The sequence below is a fragment of the Muscardinus avellanarius genome (genome assembly GCF_963383645.1).
Source record: "Muscardinus avellanarius genome assembly, chromosome: 6".
NCBI lineage: Eukaryota > Metazoa > Chordata > Mammalia > Rodentia > Gliridae > Muscardinus > Muscardinus avellanarius.
In genome coordinates, this window is record NC_137791.1 from 66,638,425 (window position 1) to 66,658,287 (window position 19,863).

Consider the following 19,863-nt stretch of genomic DNA (forward strand, 5'->3'; position numbering starts at 1 on the left):
AGTGGGGGGAGGGCAACCGGCCATCACTGCTAAGGTCTTCCCAGGTAACGATACTATAGCCAGGGTTTGGAACCAATGGATCGGACCTCGATCCCATCAGTATTTCAGACAGATAGACTCTCCGGGGCCAGATCTTTCAGCTGTTTGCCAGAGCTCTTAAAGAAATCGTGTACTTGATGAAGACGGGGGTGATCATTATTTTTCCATTCTCAAGATAAATGAGCCGCCGTTAAGAAGCTCAGCCAAAACCTGGGGATGGCTTTTAAAGAGCACAGCTGTTACAGCCAAAGGAAAGCTAGACATTCCCCTTGCTAGAGCTGAGAGCAAACTTCTAGATTTGCTCAGGGGGGATGAAGTAGGCTGAGGGACCTTCAGTCACATTTCCACCTGGGGAGTCAGCATTTGGGGACTAGCCCTGGAGACCATAGGAAACCATGACAGCCAAGAGATCCGGGTGGCAGAAGACTTCCCAGGAGGAGGAGGGGGGAGAAACCTGTGTATCGTTGTTGTTTTCACAGGGACACTGACTGGATGCAGGTACACTGTTTCAAAGCAGCTCCAATGCACTTTTCTTCATAAAACTTTGTGCTTTGCACAAACATACCTATTCCATTTATAAGGTTTTAAAAGCTTTCTGGCAGCTGGGCGTGGTGGCGCATGCTTATAATCCCAGGATTTGGGAGACTGAGACGGGAGGATCACAGTTTGTGGACAGCCTCAGGTACTTAATGAGGCCCTTTGCAACTCAGCGAGACCCTGTTTCAAAATAAAGAATAAAAAATAGGGCTGGGGCTGTCACCCAGAAATAGAATGCCCCTGGGTTCCATCCCCAGTACCACCAAAAAAAAAAAAAGCTTTCTGGTATTAAAATATGCCCTCTCTCTCTATCTAAAGCGACATCTCCAGTGAGCTTCGATCCCAGCCGCTCGACAGGCTGCTGACAATCTTGTGTCTCACGTGACCAGGTTCTGGTGAAAACAGTTGCCCTTTACTGATTGTTAAAGACGTGATTTATTTTTAACCTAATGGATTAATCGGTCCAATCTCAGACTTATGAGAGCAGGTTTCATGGTCTTTTTTTCCCTCTGTTATTCTTAGCTCAACTTCCACCACAGCTGAGTAAGACATTTTTCATTTACTTATGAGAGTGTTAAAAATGTTACTCGGCCAAAGCAGTAGCGAGCTGGCCCTTCTTGTGCCTGTCTCGGGATTGTGCGAGGGCTGGCTGGCGAATGCTGCTGTGGAAACACTAATCTGTCATTGTCACAAAGAAGGAAAAAAATCCAGAGCTCAGTGAGTCAGAATGAAGGAAAGAAGATTAACACAGGTAGTGGTATGCCCAAGTATCAGAGGGTCTTAAATAATGCAAGGTCTTTTTTTCCTTTATTATGTCCCTTCCTGAAATGAAAGTCTCCAAAATCGGTGGGAAAAAAAGAAAAAGTGAAAGCTGTATGGCACTTTGCAATGGACCCAGTGGCCTGTATTTCTCAACAAGATATCCTAACCTATGTTTAATGGCTCTACTGAGGCTCTACAGGGTCATCAGTTAACATATGGATAGAACAGAGGCCGAGGCAGGACGCTCAAGTTTGAGGCCAGCCTCAGCACCTTGGCACGATCCTAACTCAAGATAACAAAAAGATTGACAGTGTAGCTGGGTGGCAGAGTACCCCTGGATTCAATCTCTGTTACCACAAAAATAAATAAAAATTATGGATGTAATAGTAGTATTAAAAAGCTCATACTATAGAAATAAAATCGTATGGAGCAGTTCTTTTGGTAACTCAGGATACCAACTAACCTTTCATTTCACATAAGATCTTAATTTCTAGGACAAAGCCTAATGAGCCAAGTGGTAATTCCCAGCGTTAACTGACTACATGAAAATGTGCCTTCCAAATGCTCCCTTTTGCTGAAAGGATCCATTCTCTCCAGTGAGTGTTCGTGAAGCCTGGGGAGCCCAGGCACAGAGGGAAGAAAGAGCCCAGAGCATCTCACTAGAATAACGACTTCCAGCCTCTTCTAAGACAACTCAGAACTAGGTCTAGGTAAGAGCCAATCTGAGAATCCCCACCCACCAGGCCAGAGCTCCATGGAGTCAGGAAAGGCTATCTCCCCACTCACCTTTCTCTTTTTGGCCAACTTGCTGGAGGGGTCTGAGCTTCTCTTCTCTGGATCCTGCTTCCTCCCTGCCGACAGCTGCTTCTCTTCCAGAACCTTGAGGCGGCTGGCCTTGCCGGGTGGCTGGGGTATGTGGGTGAGAAGGTTGAGGGTTATCTTTACCACCAAGCTCTGTCGGGGCAGGGTGTCCCTGAGAGGAGAGAGCAACCTGGTGTCCCTCAAAGGCAAAGGGAGGCTGTCTTTGCGGCCATCCTCCTGGACCACCACGGCCTGCCTGCAGCCACTAGTCCTGCTGCTGCCCTGGGGCGGGCCCTGGCTCTGCGTAAGCGGTACAAGGGCCAGGTGCTCCGGGCTTCTGTCCCCCGCGCTGTCCCTTGTGGGTTCCGGGCCCAAAGGTGCCTTGGAGGGGGCCGAGGGGCAGCTCTTGCTCTTCTTCTCGCTGGGTGCGGTAGGCTTGGGCTCTCGGCTACTTCCAGCACGGGGCCGCCCTTTCGTCTTCACCTTGGGCTTATCTTTGGAGATCTGGTCTTTGGAGCCGTAGGGGAGAAGTCCGGGCTCGCTATGCACCTGCAGGCTGGCCCGGGGCTCTGGCTGGGCTGAGGCCTTTGCAGGCTTTTTGGGTTGCTTCGTTCCCACTGTTTGCCTAGGTGGGGGCTCCTGGGGCGCAGGGGACTTCTGACAGCTTCTCTTGCCAAGGTGGGGGCCTTCAGAGGGGCCCCGGGGGGCTTTGCTGGAGCTCTTGGGGGGAGGATCTTTGGATTCGGAATGCTCCTGGCCTGCAGAGCTGTCGCTGCCACCCTTGAGCTCCTGGCGCCGGCGTGGGGGCTCGGTGCTGCCCACGCCCTCAGGGGGCACCACAGGCTGGCTGACCTTGGTCAACCAGTTGTCCAGCTGCCACTTGTTTGTGGCCGGAGGCTCGGGCTAAAAGTAAGAAAACACAGAAAAGTGTGAACTAACCCATAAAAATTGGCCTTTTGTGTGAGTTAGCCAGGATTGTCCTGGGACAGGCAACTGTAGTGATCCTACGAGCATAGATTCTTGAGTCTACCCTCCTCAAATTATTATTATTTTTTTTAATTTTATTTTTTATTGGTGCAATGTATTTATACATCATAATGGTATAAAGAAAATATTTTTGTAGACATACATGCACACACTCAAATTATTTTAAGACAGCTTCTGTAACAACGCTTAAAACAATCCTTAATATTTTAGTGATTTGGGAATTTTTGTGATGGTAGACATTGACTAATAGGTCACTAAAAACTACTAAGAAATCTTTGTAATACAAATCATTTGTTCAGAGGATAATCATGGTATGGTCTGAACAGAATTGACACTTTTTCCCCCCTTTTTTTTTTGCAGGTCTGGGGATGGAATCCAGGGGCATTCTATCTCTGAGCTACACTCCCCCACCCTGCTTTTTATTCTTTATTTTGAAACAGGGTCTCACTAAGTTGCAAAGGGCCTCACTAAGTAGCTGAGGCTATCTGCGAACTGCAATCTTCCTGTCTCAGCATCCCAAATGCTGGGATTACAAGCGTGAGCTACCAGGCCTGGCTCAAATTGACACTTTTTTTTTTTTTTTTTTGTGGTACTGGGGTTCCTGGAAACCCTTCTACCTCTGGGCTACACTCCTAGACCTATTTTTGAACATATGTATTTTTTATTTGGAAACAGAGTCTCTTAAACCAGCAAGGCTGACTTCGAACCAGCCCGATCCTCCTGTCTCCACCTCCCAAGCGAGGGGATTGTAAGCGTGCGCCACCACGCCCGGCAAAAAAATCCTTTTATTAAGGCTTTTCAGAAGGCAGCTAATGAATGAACTAGCTTCAGTGACTGTCCATGGGCATCACAATTTATCCTTTCTTTGACAAGATTTTAATTTGAAAATGTTTTTTAAAGACTTTTTGATTTCATTTTTCTAATTTACTTTAAAACATTATTAACCTATGCATGTGACAAGGCCAGCAGTGTATCACAGTTATTAACTGAGTTTTAAATTTTACACCTTGATAAAAAGAGCTGAGTGGAATGACATTAGACAAGTTTTAAATTCAGACATTAAGTCTCTTGTTAGACACAACCTGGTCTGAAATATCATCTAATGCTTCCAAGACACAGGGGGACTACAGAGCACATAGTTAAGAGCAGTGAGATTTTGCTGATTTCCTGTACAAAATCAGTACAAGTCCTTGACTAAGGTATCTAAACTGTGTTTTTTTTTTTTTTGGGGGGGGGGTCTGGGGATGGAACCCAGGGGCATCTGACCTCCAAGCTACATCCCCTGCCCTATTTTTTAATTCTTTATTTTGAAACAGGGTCTCACTGAGTTGCAGAGGGCCTCACTAAGTAGCTGAGGCTGTTCGCGAAACGCGATCCTCAGGTCCCAGCCTCCCGAGTGCTGGGATCACAAGCGTGTACCACCATGCCCGGCTATCTTAACTGTTATTTAAACCACTGTTACTAATTGAACTATGGATGTACACACTATGTCTCTCCAACTAGGCTACACGATCTTAACAGAATCACTTGCATCTCCAAAGTGTAATATTGTGTGTCTTGCATACATCAAATATTTTTTCCTTTGCTTATGGCTTTTTATTTTCTGTAACGGTACCACAGATTGACTCCTGTGTCTCTCTACCACTAAGGTACATCAACAGTATTTTTCATTTTTTGAAACAGGGCCTTGCTGGGTAGCATAGGCTGGCCTCAAACTTCAGATCCTCTTGCCTCACCCTCCAGAGTTGCTGGGATTACAGATGTCCACCATTGTTCCTGATGCTCAGTGCTATAAATATTATATCATATAGAAAAATATCAGTGTCCAATACAATGCGTGTGATTTTACTTTAAAGGACACACATCAATGGCCTGGTACATGTTTTTTTTTTTTTTTTTTTTTTTTTTAAAGATCTATCCTGACAGGTAGTTTTCCTGAATGACTAATACACAAAGCATTAGAAGCTAGGGGAAATATGTAACTGATTAGATTATGGAGAGGGGGGGCCACTTCATTAGGTGGAAGGCTCTGTTTTGTGTTATGGTGCTGGGGAGTGAGCCCAGGGCCACCTTTGTGCATATCAGGCAAGTGCTTGGCAACGGAGCTCTACTCGCAGCCCTAAGGTAGAAGATTTTTATGGAGAAGATTGCTGATAATTGACCCAAGTAAATTGTATCACATAACTCACCTCTGTAAAAACAATGCAGAACAATGCAAAATATATATGGATAGGATAAAAAAGTATTTTGGCAGGTACGTAGTTTGGGCTTAGTGTATTTGTAATAGTATTGAACTAAAAGAAATTTTGAGAGACTAGGTAGAATACTATAGACAGAAAGGCAACTGTACATTTCCTTTCTTTCCGCTTCTTATAAATATCTCCTTTGTAGCCTCCTACACTTCTATCAACTCTAAATCCATGCTCTCATTTGGATTTCAGGGAATAAAGACAGTGAACAAGAAAGATACTAGCATGTGTCAGGGATTTTTGTCACATGTAAATCTAAATATGCAGTCATTATTCTAATAGGACAAGATAATTATTACGGGAAGAGAAAACATTAGCAAAACACCTACTTGTCAAACATTAAAAAAAAAATTTTTTTTTAAATTTTAGTGGTACTGGGGATTGAACCAGGGGCGTTCTACCTCTGAACTACACCCCCAGCCCTATTGTATCTTTATTTGAAACAAGGTCTCACTAGAGTCTCAGAGAGTCTCATGACTTGCTGAGGCTGTCCTCAAACCTGAGATATTCCTCCTGTCTCAGCCTCCCAAGTACGAGATTACAAGTACTTGGACCAGCATGCATCACCACACCTAGCTGTCAAGCATGATTTTCTAGAGTGTTGGTCCACTAAGGTTATTTGATGGAACCAGGCAGTAAGATCCGGCACTTTCCAGTATTGTCAGAACCCAATCTTTCCCAGCATTCTCCAGGGAAGGAATGGACTATCTTATTTACTGGCTGTGTTTACAACTGCAGCCCCATCACTGATATGCACCTGAGAAGAGAACTTATGTATGAACCCAAAGTGAAAGTCACTGCTGGTGTAAGTCACAGCTCTCCCCAACCCCAAAACAGGACGGTCTTGAGATACATTTGGCAGTCCCTCAAGGAATGTCCTGGTTACAGAAATAACACATTAACTTCCACTGCAGTCCACAAGTCCAAAAGGGAGGCCCATGGCCCAATTTCAGGGTACCTGAGTCCGTGTGCCCAGATAAAGAGAAAGTTGGGGCAATCCTTTATGTGTCTCCAGTATAAAGTTGTAAAATGGATAAAATTCCTCTAAAGTCAAATAGTTTGAGTGTCCAGCTGGGGAGATGTTTGCATAAGGTACTGATCTTAAATAGATTGTACTATCATTTTTAAGGGAGTAAGTGGCAAACAGGATCCAAGTTGGGCCTTTCATTTCTCCTGTTTCCCCACCCTTTCTTCCATATTCCCAATCCAAACACAGTAAATTAGAAGTAGGAAAAAATGTACATGACTTTTTAAAGTATTTTAATAAATGTCTGGCCACATATTTCTTTCTCTCTCCTAATTTCTTAAACTGACAGGGGATTAGTGTATTTTAGAATGAATTCAGGCTCTCAATAATGTATTGGCTGTGTATAATATATTCATTCTTTTATCCATTCCTTTATTCATTGGTACTGGAGGTTGAACTTAGGGGCATTCTACCACTGAGCTACAACCCCAGACCTTTTAAGTTTTGGTTTTGAAGCAGGGTCTCTGTTGGGTGGTGGGGCTTGCCTATAAGCCTAGTACTTGGGAGGCTAAGACAGGAGGATCACAGGTTCCAGGCTACCCTCAGCAAGTAGTAAGACTCTCCATCAACCTAGCAAGGCCCTGCTTCAAAAATAAAAATCAAGGGCTGGGTGTGGTGGTGCACACTTGTAATCCCAGCATTTGGGAGGCTGAGACAAGTGGATCATGGTTAATGGACAGCTTCAGCTACTTAGTGAGGCCCTTTGCGACTCAGGGAGACCCTGTTTCACAGTAAAGAATAAAAAATAGGGCTGAAGGTGTAGCTCAGAGGTAGAATGCCCCTGGGTTCCATCCCCAGTGCCACAAAAAATAAAGAAATAAAGAAATAAAGAAATAAAATAGGGCGGAGGGTGTAGCTCGGAGGTAGATGCAACAGAGTTCAATTCCTAGTACCACTAGAGAGAGAGAGAGAGAGAGAGAGAGAGAGAGAGAGAGAGAGAGAGAGAGAGAGAGGGAGGATGGATGGAAGGAAAGGAAAGAAGGAAAAAAGTCTCTCTACATTGCTATGAATCTCACTATGTTGCTGAGACTCGCCTTGAACCTGTGCTTCTCTTATCTCATCCTCCTAAGTACTGGAATTACAAGTGGCTTGTATCTACTTTTTAAATAAAACTTCGTAGTTGTGGAGAATATAAGCACAATATTTAAGAAGAAAAGGAAAAGTATTTATAATGAAACAAACATAGGGAAAAATAGATGCACTAAAGGAAAAGTAGATTTTAGAGCTAAGTGGCTCAAGGTCTGAATTTTTGTGCTACTTCTCTACAGGCAAAAGAAAAACTACTAGACTTACAGGGCCAATGAGGGGACTGAATCAAATAATATATGACAGAGTCCCGACAGCCAGGTAAGAGGCAATCAGCGTAAGGCAGTTTACTACCATAGGAGTGGACAACAGACAGATTTCAACACTAAGCAGATTCCTGAATAACCTAGAATGTTTTCTGGATTTTTCTTAAGTAGCAGAAGGGCAATGTGTCCCACATATTTTGAAAAGTTGAGAGTTACATTTTGATTCACGGTATAAAACAGACACTGAAACAGAATCCAAGGCAGCTGGTGCAGCGGCGGCCGGTGGCCAGCGTGGCCAGCTCCAGGTCTCCTGACCTCCCTGGGCCTGTTTCACTAAAGGAAGGAGCTAGAGTGGAGACACAGATACCACGCTTCTCAGTATTAAACATGGAAGTGGGTAAGAAAGGTACACAAGCATCTGTGGCTGATATTTGGAATTCTCAACTAACTCAGGAGATTTACTAATAATTGCAGGTATTTATTTTGAAAGGGAGGAAAAGTAGTTAAATACCCTAGGGAAATTAACCTAAACCAAGAAAATATTTCTGGGAAGATGAGCCTCGGTATATAATATAGGAACCCTGCACAAACCCAGATTTGCATATCAATGCATACATGTAAATATGATCCTCTTTAGTAAAGTGATTTTAAAAAATGAAGCAGAGTGGGAGCATTTATTTTCTAAGAAATGTCAACTTATTCTAGTAACTACTTGAGCAATGAGATACATGTCTTCTTACTACAAACACTAGACTAAATCCTTTCCTCCAAGCAGGGCATGTTGGTGCACACCTGTAATCCCAGTATAGGATCGCAGATTCAAGGCCAGCCTCTGCAACTTAGCAAGACCCTGCTTCAAAATAAAAAATAAAAATGTCTGGGGGTATAGTTCAGAGGTAGAATATCCCCGGGTTCAAACCCCAGTACAAAAAAAAAAACAAAAAAAAAAAAAACCTTTTCTAATTGTAACTTCAGCTATACCTGTACCATCATTATTATTAAATTGAATTATTTCTTATAGCAATAATCTAATAGCCAGGCAGATTTTTTTTATCAAAGAAAGTGAAACATAAAGCAAAGATCTCGTAAGCATTAACAGTGACCATCATGCAATTTGTCTGCATAGCATATCCAGCGTTCTTTCCCTGAGGCATAGAATAATTATTTCAAAAGCAATTAGTATCATACAAAGAAACAAAGAGCCCTTGAAACACACAGAGTAGTTTTTAAAATCCAAAGGTACTTCAAGAACAGTTAATGCTGACTCATGTTCACTCCAAATAAAGTTGAATATTTATTCTGTACCATAGATCTCGATCTAACAAAAAAATGACAACCCAGTTAACGTTCTCAGCCTCCCTCACTTGCCCTCACACAAGCCTCTTAAGTCTCACCGCGTTATCTCCAGATGTGTTTGGTTAATGCTCTAGGGGAATCGCCTTCCCTCTGAATAGCAGCAAAGATGAACACAGAAAACCTCAAAGCTTCTTAACCAGAAGGTCTCCCTTCTTGGCATTCTCAAACACGCAGAGCTTTCTCTATGTGGCTGGCTTGTTCCCCAAGAGTATGACTGTCTTCCCTTTTCATGACTATCCTCTTTTCTAGCATTATTTCTACACTCCTAAGTTTTAAAGTTATTTGGCAATCCTATTAGTTGTTACTAACAATCTCTTGTTTCCAACATCTGATCCACAGCATAAATTCTCTAGGTAAATGTCATGCTTGAGATTTTCCGTCTTAACAGTCTGCTCATCTTTGCAGGCTCTCCTGAGGGTGGGTGACGAGTGAACACCGCTGTCTCTGATTTACGTGGGCCAAAGGGAGCAAGAATCAAAGCCCTGGTGAAACCACTTTGCCATCAATTTTTGCTCAGCTTTTAGTCATTCAAAAATAGAACTGATGACTTATTTTCTAGTTTGCCTTCCTGCACTTTGCTAAATCAGGCGGTCTCCTTTTGCTTTCCTTAATTCATGCATTCCTAAAACTTCCCAAAGAATTCTCATTAATATTAAAAGAGCAGCTACTGAAAACAAGTTTCTCAAAAGAAGGGGAAAAGAAAACGGTGTGCAAACATGCTTAACGAGCTGCTCTCCAAAACAACGCTCGCAACTAGGGAGGAGAACCTGTCATTTTAACCAAGGGAGGGGAGACACCGCTCCCACATCGCCACTGCCAAATACTTGGTGAGGAATAAATACACAGAAACAGATGGCTCTGCCTGGTGCAGGAGCATGAAAGCGGTGCTGGTGGAGTAGAACTGCTCAGATCTGGGGTCCGAGTGGCCCACAGCACAGCTCCAGTGCTACGGGACGGAATGCGGCCGTCCTGGGCAGCCTTCTGGAGGGGGGCACTGTACCTCCGGAGCCGGGGTTTCTAGGGGCTCATTCTCCTCGCTGTCACTTGAGCTGCTCTCGCTCTCCGAGTCTGAGGAGCTGTCAGAGTCGCTGGTGCTCTCTGACTCTGCACCACTGGAATGTGCTGATGCTGCGGGCTCTGGAAGCGACTGTGGAGCACTGCAAAGCAACCCCAGGGTAAAATTAGAAGACACCGTGCAAGGCGCAGGCCTCCCCCTGCACCCCCCACCCGTTTGCCCACGACTCAAAAAGGCCTCGGTATGACCTGGTCATACAGTTGAGAGAGGGGCCCTGGTGATTTAAAAAACCCCAAATTCATCAAGAAACTGCAGAATAAAGAAGGCTGTTGAATTTCCTCTAAAGGAACTGTCAAGCTCGTTGAAATCTAGGTTAGATGCTGGATGTTCGTATGGCGGGTTGGTAAGCCACAGCCTGGGTGGACTGCCTATTTTTCTAAATAAAGTTTTATTAGAATACACCCACACCTATTCTTTTATGGACTGTGGAGGCTTTGGGGCCACAAAAGCAAGGATGAATAGTTCATATGAAACTTGACACAGCCCCCGGGACTAAAATATTTACTATCTGGCCCTTTAAGTTTGCTGGCCCCTGATATATATATATATATATAATAAATATATCAAACAACAACTAGTTAAATTTAAAAAATCTCCGTATACTGACTATGTGAGAACTACCCATATAGTAACCAAAGACCATTGAATATAAATAATGTTCCTCTGTTTTTTGTTTTTGGGTGTTTTTTTTTTTTTTTTTTTTTTTTTTTTTTTTTTTTTTGGTGGTACTAGGAACCCAGAGGCTTTCTACCTCCGGGCTATACTCCAAGATTCATTTTATACTTTATTTGGAAACAGGGTCTCACTAAGTTGCAGAGAGCCTCACTAAGTAGCTGAGGCTGGCTTCGAACCTGCGCGATCCTCCTGTTTCAGCCTCCCAAGCGCGGGGAATACAAGCGAGCGCCACCACGCCCGGCTTGTAATAATGTTCCTCTGGAAGGTGAGCTCTCAGAAATTATCTGTACAAGTATCCTGAGTGGAATAATAAAGTGGGCCGTTCTTTCTGGAGATAAGTGCTCTAATTTTAAACAGTAGAGCTATACTGTAGGTCAGTTAGAAAGCACTGCTCACACTGCTGGAAATGGGTAGAATTTCAAAGCATGGGTAATCTTAAAACCTTGCCCTAGATAGTAAAAGCTAAATCATTCATTGTAATTCTAAAAGCTTCCAAATCTACCTAAAATATTTACACCAGAAATCTCTTTAATAATGGAAATTATTAAATATATACAATCACTAGTTGGGATACTTCTAGGACACTAAAACACTACCCAATCTCCTCATATAAAATGCCAGGTTGACTCTCTGGCCCTGTCCACACTGGCGGCCACAGAGGTTAGGCTGGTGGTGTCAGAGGCAACTGCACGCCTGTCTCTAACTTACCCCCATAATGTTTTTTTTTTTTTTTCCTTTTCCTTCACTTTAAGGTTAAACTACTTTGTCGTACTTTATGAGTCAACAAGAACCACTAGAAATACTGGCCAAATTGGATATAAACAAGCAAACCTTACAAATCGCTAAGACTGTGTAATAACATGGGCTTCCTACACACTAACTACAACAGAGCCTTTATTGTTGATCTTGTCTTTGAATGCACAAGCGCATCTTCGGGGAGAAAAATAATTTTATTCTTTGTCCATGAAAAGTAGGTATGTGTCATATTAAGTTATTTAAGTTCATCACCAGGAAGAAAGTATTGTGAAAGTAGCTCAACTGGTTCCCATTTTCAAAAATTAAAGCATCACGTGTTTCTAAAATATGGCTGGCTGGTTTACAAAGTAAAAACAGAGCCCATTTTCCAGTGCATGAAAACGTACTGCAGGTTATTTACAGCAGCTGAAACAATTTGAAAATTCATACAGATTTACAGCATAAATCTCTATTTATATAAATATATAAACATATAGGTAAACAGAGCAGAAAACAAGTTCTAGACAAAATTTAGCTTTATAAATGATAACAATGCCGTAAATCTTCATAAAAATATTGGGTTCTTTGGTATAACTTTTCAAACATTTGAATACCCAATGCTGCATATAAATTGTTTTAATTTTTAAATTCTCAAATATTTTTAACATCTAAACTGCTAATGGAGGAGTGTGCAGGACTGGTATATTTTTATAGGGGTAACAACCTCCCTGTGGCTGATTGAAGCTGCCAGAATATGAAACCGGCACTTCCTCCATCTCCTTCCCCTTGAAGGAGCTACGACTAAGCCAAGACTCTATTTTTCTGATTTGGTCAAAATATGCAAACTTTCTATAGGATGGGAGAACCCACAGACGGTACCTTGGAGGTGCAGATGAGGAAGTAGGCTTCTCTGGGGTCTAGGCATTCACAATAAGGGGGAGAAGGACCAGGAAAGAACAAAAAACAGGTTAGGACAAGCAGCTCCGATACGCTGGGTGGATTTCAAAGGGCGCCTGGTGTCGTGGCGTGCACAGAACTTACTTGCTCATTGTCACTGTCCTCGCTGTCACTGAGCTGCAGGTCATCTTCCAGCACCCTGGAGTGGGCGGAACAGACAGCATAGTCAGAGAACTTGATACAAAAGAGGGGTGCGACAGGATTAAGTTTTATCAAATGTTTTATTTTTGTCAGACATGGTGGCTCATCCCTATAATCCCAGTACTTGGGAGGCTGAGACAGGAGGATCTCAGGTTCAGGGTTAGCCTCAGCAACTTAGGGAGAACCTGCTTCAAAATAATAAATAAAACAGAGGGCCAGCAGTGTACCTCAGAGGTAGAGTGACCCTAGGTTCACCCCCGCCTATAAAGCTTTATTTTTCCTGTAAATGTAAATTTTATAGTTTTACATGAAAACAGTTCAGTCCAAGTCTCTTAGCATCTCAAAGCTCAACCTTTCATCTGTACTGAACACTAAAACAGCCCTACCAGACAGGGAGTTCTTGCTTGAGACCTTACCCCTAATCAGCAATGACAGGGCCCACACAAACAAAACATATATATATATACAAGGAAGACAAAAAAGGACAGACAGATACAATATACTCCAGCTGTTTGTTCCCATGGTCTGTAATTGAATTAGAACACATTATTAACGAGTATATGAATTAATTTTGACTGCATATATGTAAAGTACTCAGAATATGCAGGAATAAATAGTGTGACGTAAGGCCAGGCGTGGTGGCGCACGCTGGTAATGCAGCATTTGGGAGGCTGAGACAGGAGGATCTGAGTTCACAGACCGCTTCAGCTACTTAGTGCAGCCGTTTGCAACTCACTGAGACCGTTTCAAAATAAAGAATAAAAAAATAGGGCTGGGGATGTAGATTAGAGGTAGAATGCCCCTGGGTTCCATCCCTAGGACCACACACACACAAAAAATGTGACATAACGATTAAACACATGGTAAGATACCTGAAACTACAACACAACTGTCACCAATCATCTTATGTTATAATAACGTAATACAGTAAGAATGTCCCAAGAACATTATCAATATCAAACTCCTTTTCTCACATGTAAAAATTTATTCTCTTTTGTCTCCCTCAACACTCACTAATCAAAGGGGGAGATGCTAACTGTGCTGATATTATCAAAAGAGTAAATTTTAACCTTACTGCAACTGCTCCGGTGGGGGTTTAAAAAAGTCACTTCATTTTCTCTAACATATATATTAGTACAGATCTTTACACATTCTGGCTTATGACAAGTCTTAATCGTAAAACCGAACATTTTCCAACCTATATGTGTTTCCTCAAATTTTAACGCCGCCTCCCATCCTCAAATTCCTTTCATGAAGATTCCCAAATATCAAAGGACTGAAAGTTATCACTACCATCCTCTTTCCCCATTTTTATCAGCATGACTGTTTGAGGAAATGTTTTAAGTAAAACCAGGGGAAGAAAATCGACTTGAGAATTACTGATGCTTCAAAAAGTTAACTACATTAGAAGTTAAAATCATTCAGCATAAGCCGGGCGTGGTGGTGCACGCGTGTAATCACCACACTTGGGAGGCTGAGACAGGAGGATCGCGCAGGTTCAAAGCCAGCCTCCCTCTCAGCAACTTAGGCTCTCCGCAACTTTGTGAGACCCTGTTTCCAAATAAAATATAAAATAGGTCTGGGAGTATAGCCCAGAGGTAGAAAAACCCCTAGGTCCCAACCCCAGTACCACACACACACACAAAAAAAAAATCATTCAGTATATCTAAAAATACCTCTTTAATAATCTGACCAACAAATTTTGCTACAAAACCACTACAACTGAAGTAAGAAGACATGGCTATTTGGGGAAATCTTGGTTAAAAAAACATTATATTTTCTAATGAAAATAAATGATAAAACTTGGCTCTTTTGTAAATGACCGCCCACATGCAACATGGAAGTTCTGCCAAGGAGCTGCTTTCACCGACAAATGAACTAAAAACATCTTGTGGTAAATTTCTAAACTGTTAGTTGCTTATAAATGTAAATCTTGCTCAATGTTTATCAAATAGAAGTTAAAGCTGTATTTTAGAAAGGCTAGAAAACAGACTTCAGTCTGTAAGACTCAGGAGTTAGCAATCATAATGGTGTGCAGAGAAGTCACTCAACAGTTTTGCCAAGAATGGCAGCTTGGTTGGGAGACACAAAGCAAAGGATAAATGATTTGTCTTTGTGGCAAAAAAGGTCTAATACAACCAGGAAAAAAAATCTGGCAAAGTGTATTCAATATTCATCATCAACAGCAAAAGTACGCAAATGGGCCTTTTCGTTTCTTGGCCATTGGGTTTGTTGGTGTAAAACAGATTTGCTTCAGTTTTCTGTGACATGAAAGACCACGTAACCTCCCCACACTTCCCAGTGCAAGTGGAGGACTGAGAAACTCTTACCTTTTTCATAGCTACAGAACACCTGACTTCCATGAACATGCTCTCCTACACTAAGTCAGAGCACAGAGGAGATGCTCTGGCTCTTGCTCTTAGCTCCACTTGATCTTGGGGAATAGCAGGTACCATGAAAATGCTAAGCCAAATTCTGGAAATTTCTCCTTTACAGAATTATGTAGACAGTAATAAAATATGCCTGTACGTACAGAAGGATATTTTGGACCTGAAGGGCAGGGACAGTGACCTCTCAGAGAAGACTGTAAAAGATACAACCTACAAAGAAGGACTCAAAAAGGAGGGGGCCAGCAGAGTCAGGTGAAACCTATCACTCATTTAAGATGTAGCTGGCATTCACACACTAAGTATTTCACTTCATCAAAATTCATGAGTAGCCGGGCATGGTGGCGCACGCTTGTAATCCCAGCATTTGGGAGGCTGAGACAGGAGGATCGCGGTTCATGGACAGCCTCAGCTACTTAGTGAGGCCCTCTGTAACTCAGTGAGACCCGGTTTCAAAATAAAGAATAAAAAATAGGGCAGGGGCTGTAGCTCGGAGGTCAAATGCCTCTGGATTCCATCCGTGTAATTCATTTGGTAAAGAATAAATATATCTCAATTGGCATGGTGGTACATGCCTACAATTTCAGCTAGTTGGCAAGCTAAGGCAGAAAGATCCCAAGTTCAAGTCCAGCCTGGGCAACATAATGAGATTTGTATCAAAAAACAAAATGAAAAGGGCTGGGGATGTAGCTTGGAGGCGGAGAGCTTGTCTAGCATGTTTAAAAGTCTTGGGTTTAATCTCCAGTACTGGAATTCAAAAAGAAAAAAATGAATGAATGTATCTCATATGAAAATTAGCAGGTATATTATCAGTGTCTGCTGACCTAATCAATAATAACCATAAAACCTATCAGAAACCAAGCTATATTACATCACCAGAGGTAGGTGACTAATATACCAACATGCTATTGGGAGATTGGAGGGGACTGAGGAAAAACATATTTTCTAGAATTTTTGACAAGAAACATATACTAACATCTACAGCTTTTATTTATTTATTTATTTATTTATTCATTTTGGGGGGTCTAAGGATGGAACCCAGAGGCATTTGACCTCCGAGCTATACCCCCTGCCCAATTTTTATTCTTTTATTTTAAAACCGGGTCTCACTGAGTTGCAAAGAGCCTCACTGAGTAGCTGACGCTGTTCGCGAACCACAATCCTCCGGTCTCAGCCTCCCAAAGGCTGGGATTACAAGCGTGCGCCACCACGCCCAGCTCAACATATACAGCTTTTAAAAAATATTCTTCATCTGGGCGTGGTGGACAGCCTCAGCTACTTAGTGAGGCCCTTCGCAAATTAGTGAGACCCTGTTTCAAAATGAAGAATAAAAATATAGGGCTGGGGGTGTAACGCAGAGGTTGAATGCTCCTGGGTTCCATCCCTAGACCTGCAAAAATAAATAAATCTATGTGATATATATATACATACACACATACATACATACATACATATATGTGTGTGTGTGTGTGTGTGTGTATATATATATATATATTCTTCAAAGATTATAACCAAGTCTTGATAAAGGAGAAAATTAATCATGACTTGCATTTGACTTAAAAAATTGAATCTATATAGTTGAAGAAATGAAGGGTTTTAAGAAATAAAGAACAATTATTTTGGGGGAAGAGACTGAATTACACTGAATGGTGGGGTCCTACCTTTGAGCTAGAGCCCACCCCCAGCCCTATGTTATTATTTCATTTTGAAACAAAGTCTCAATTAGTTGCTGATACTGACTGCAAACTTGCAACCCTCCTGTCTCAGCCTTTTAAATACTGGGATTACAAGGTATGTACCATCATACCTGGCTCATACTAAACAATTTTAAAGAAATCAGCTGTTAACGTCCCCTGCTTGCCCCACAAACAATTATATTTGAGGCAGAGCACATGCTGTCTGCGAAGAAATGGCCTTTGAATGGGACAGGTGAAGAGATGGAGTACAGCACACCCGTACAGCCACTCTGCACACACCGAGAAGCAGAAACTCCAAGACCCAATCTTGTTCATGGCAACAGAACCCAGACCAGGAGAACAGAAAGCCCAAAGAAAGTGCCTCCTCTTCCTCACACATGAATTTTCTGGGACAGGACCAAGTCCCTTGTGTTTTTAGGTATCTTAAAGAGCTGGCTGAGTGAGAGCAGCCCTTCAGCTGACTAAGTAGCAGTCTCGTATAGCCATGTCCACTACATCAGACCTTAAGAGGCACTGGCTGCGCCCACCCCCTCAAAGTCTACGGATGAGGAAAACAGCCACTTAACCCCCCCAGGATCACAAAGCTGGCACATGCTGGACTCAGAGCATGGACTCAGAGTCTGTTCCATCGGATACAAGATCCCCTTGCTCTGCCCAACACATGACACAAAGGTTAGAAAACTTGACAGAAAAAAAATTGAGTTCCAGAGTCTGCCAAAACAAAGACCTCCATTTAAAATAAAACAGTAACTATCCTGTTGAATAAAATAAATTTGCTATTTTCCCCTTATGGTAGTAAATTAAACCTTACATACTTTAGCTGGTCAAATAACACATTTCACTTCCAGACTCCAATCAAGGAGGTTATTTCAAAGCATAGGGCATCATACTTTGCTGCTGTTCAAAAGAAGCCAATTCGCTCAGGTAAAGTACCATTTGAACTACCATGTAGGTTTAACACATTTTACCCTATTGGTTAGATAAAACCTGTCAAATCAAGGTTACACACAGTCCTCCAGATGCTTTATACAAGTGTGTGTGTGCCCCACGCCGATGCTTTAGAGAAGCTGGAGAAGGCCTGCACAGCTTGTGGCAGGCTGGCTTCCATGAGTAACCACAATTATCACTGTACAGACACAGAGACAAGCCTCGCTTTCTTTTCGGTTTCTTAGTCCTGTGCTTGCCTGAAGCTTTCATTGCCAATATTTTGCAACATCTCAATTCAGAACCCAAAAACCATTTAACTAAACTTGTTTCTTGGCTTACCACCTCTCAGGATCATTTTACTTGAGAAACAGTAAGTGAAGGCCAGCTCAAGTAGTTACTTGTAATCAAATCATAATCATGGTATTAGGTGTGCTTACAACAGTACAAAAAGGTAATTCTCAGAAACCTCTTGTAATCATGAAAATTTATATAATTTTCCAAATCTAGCCAGGTGTGGTTGTGCACGCCTATAATCCCAGTACTTGGGAGGCTTAGACAGGATGATCGCAGGTTGGAGGACAACCTCATCACTTGTGAGACTCTTATCAACCTAGAAAGATCCTGTTTCAAAATAAAAATAAAATAGGAGTGAGGGTATGTAGCTCAGCAGTAGAATGCCCCTGGGTTCAATCCCTAGTACTATCTGTCTATCTATCAAATCTCCCAAATTTGAAATATATTTGGGGATGGATAGGCAGTGGCAGTGCAGGAAAGAGGAGGAGGGCACTGAACCACTGCTGTAACTCCCAGAGTTTTTAATTAAATCACACTTTGATTTCTTTTTGAGGTATGGCAGAAATAAGGATTTCAAATGCCTTGCAAGCTGTTGGCAAGTTGCAGATTAATGAAGAGGGCTCCATCTACAGTAATTAAAGAGTGAAAAAGCAGCTCTCAAGCAGTTGGGACATTAAGTAACAGGAACTCTACCAAGGGCAACAGTAGACAGAAGGCAAGCTCAATTTCATGGCAGTCTAGAGGAGATTACAGGGTGAAAAGCTAGAGTGGAAACTAACTCAGCACATGATTTATGATGGTATAAGAGCTAAATGGTTGGTATGGCAGAAATTGTTGCTGGAGAGAAAGAAAAATATTTATTTAAAATCCATGGATGAGCCAGGCGTGGTGGCGCATGCTTGTAATCCCCGCGCTTGAGAGGCTGCGACAGGAGGATCACACAGGTTCGAAGCCAGCCTCAGCTACTTAGTGAGGCTCTCAGCAACTTAGTGAGACCCTGTTTCAAAAATAAAATATAAAATAGGTCTGGGAGCATAGCCCGGAGGTAGAAAGCCTCTGGGTTCCACCCCCAGTACCACATACACGCACAAAAAAATCCATGGATGAAGATTTGAGGTCAAATAAGGAAACGGGAAAAATCAAGAGTACACATGAAGGAAAATGTGAAGTCAAGTCAATAAGATTAAATCAATAAACATGACAAGTGACATTATCGATTAGAAACCGTCTACAACAATTCTTATTTAGAATCATGTCCATTTCATACAGTGTCAGTCCCTATTTATTTGGAGCTCTGCTACATGTCAGGCACAGTGACCCTGTGGATACAAGTCAGAGCAGAGGATCCCTGCTCTGTGGTCCTTATAGCCTCAGGAGGGAGAGATTAAAATTCCCATATCCCCAGTGGGTAATAAAACTATGGAGGGAGAAAGGGATAAACAGAAAGGATAGCTGTGGGTTGCTGCTACACACAGGGTAGTTCAGGAAGACTGCACTAATGGGGCGGCCCCAGGACAGACCTGCGGGAAGAGAGGGAGCACAGGGGCACAAGGCAAATCCAGTGGGAAGCGTGGCCAGAGACAAGGAAACAGCAGGTGCCAGTGTGGCCAGATGGAAGCACTGGATCAGGGAAGGAAAGGGTAAACATAGAGGGTCCTGGTGGCGTGTTTGTTTGTTTGTTTGTTTAACCCAGGAGTGCTCTACCATTGAGTTGCCACACCCTCTGCTCTTTTTCTTATTTTAGGACAGGTTATTGAGGCTGGCTTCAAACCTGTAATTCTCTAATTCCCAAGTATTGGATTACAGGTGTGCACCACTGCACTCGGATCCTGGAGGCCCTTGAGGGGGTTTGGAAAGGGGGGTTGGGAAGCAAGGAAAAGAAATGAATGTGAGAATGACTATGAATATCTTTGTAAAAGAAGAAC

General features: G+C 42.5%; 1 protein-coding gene across 2 annotated transcripts in view; it reads right to left on the minus strand.

Moving 5' to 3' along the window:
• AFF1 (ALF transcription elongation factor 1) overlaps positions 1 to 19,863 on the minus strand; it is a gene marked incomplete at both ends in the record, with an annotated part of 202,174 nt that overhangs the window by 21,022 nt on the left and 161,289 nt on the right. For both annotated transcript variants that reach the window (XM_080697336.1, XM_080697335.1), the window contains 4 exons: positions 2,125 to 3,042; positions 10,051 to 10,207; positions 12,415 to 12,452; positions 12,577 to 12,631. In XM_080697336.1, the coding sequence (XP_080553462.1) occupies positions 2,125 to 3,042; positions 10,051 to 10,207; positions 12,415 to 12,452; positions 12,577 to 12,631 (1,168 nt within the window). The remainder of the gene's footprint in view (positions 1 to 2,124; positions 3,043 to 10,050; positions 10,208 to 12,414; positions 12,453 to 12,576; positions 12,632 to 19,863) is intronic.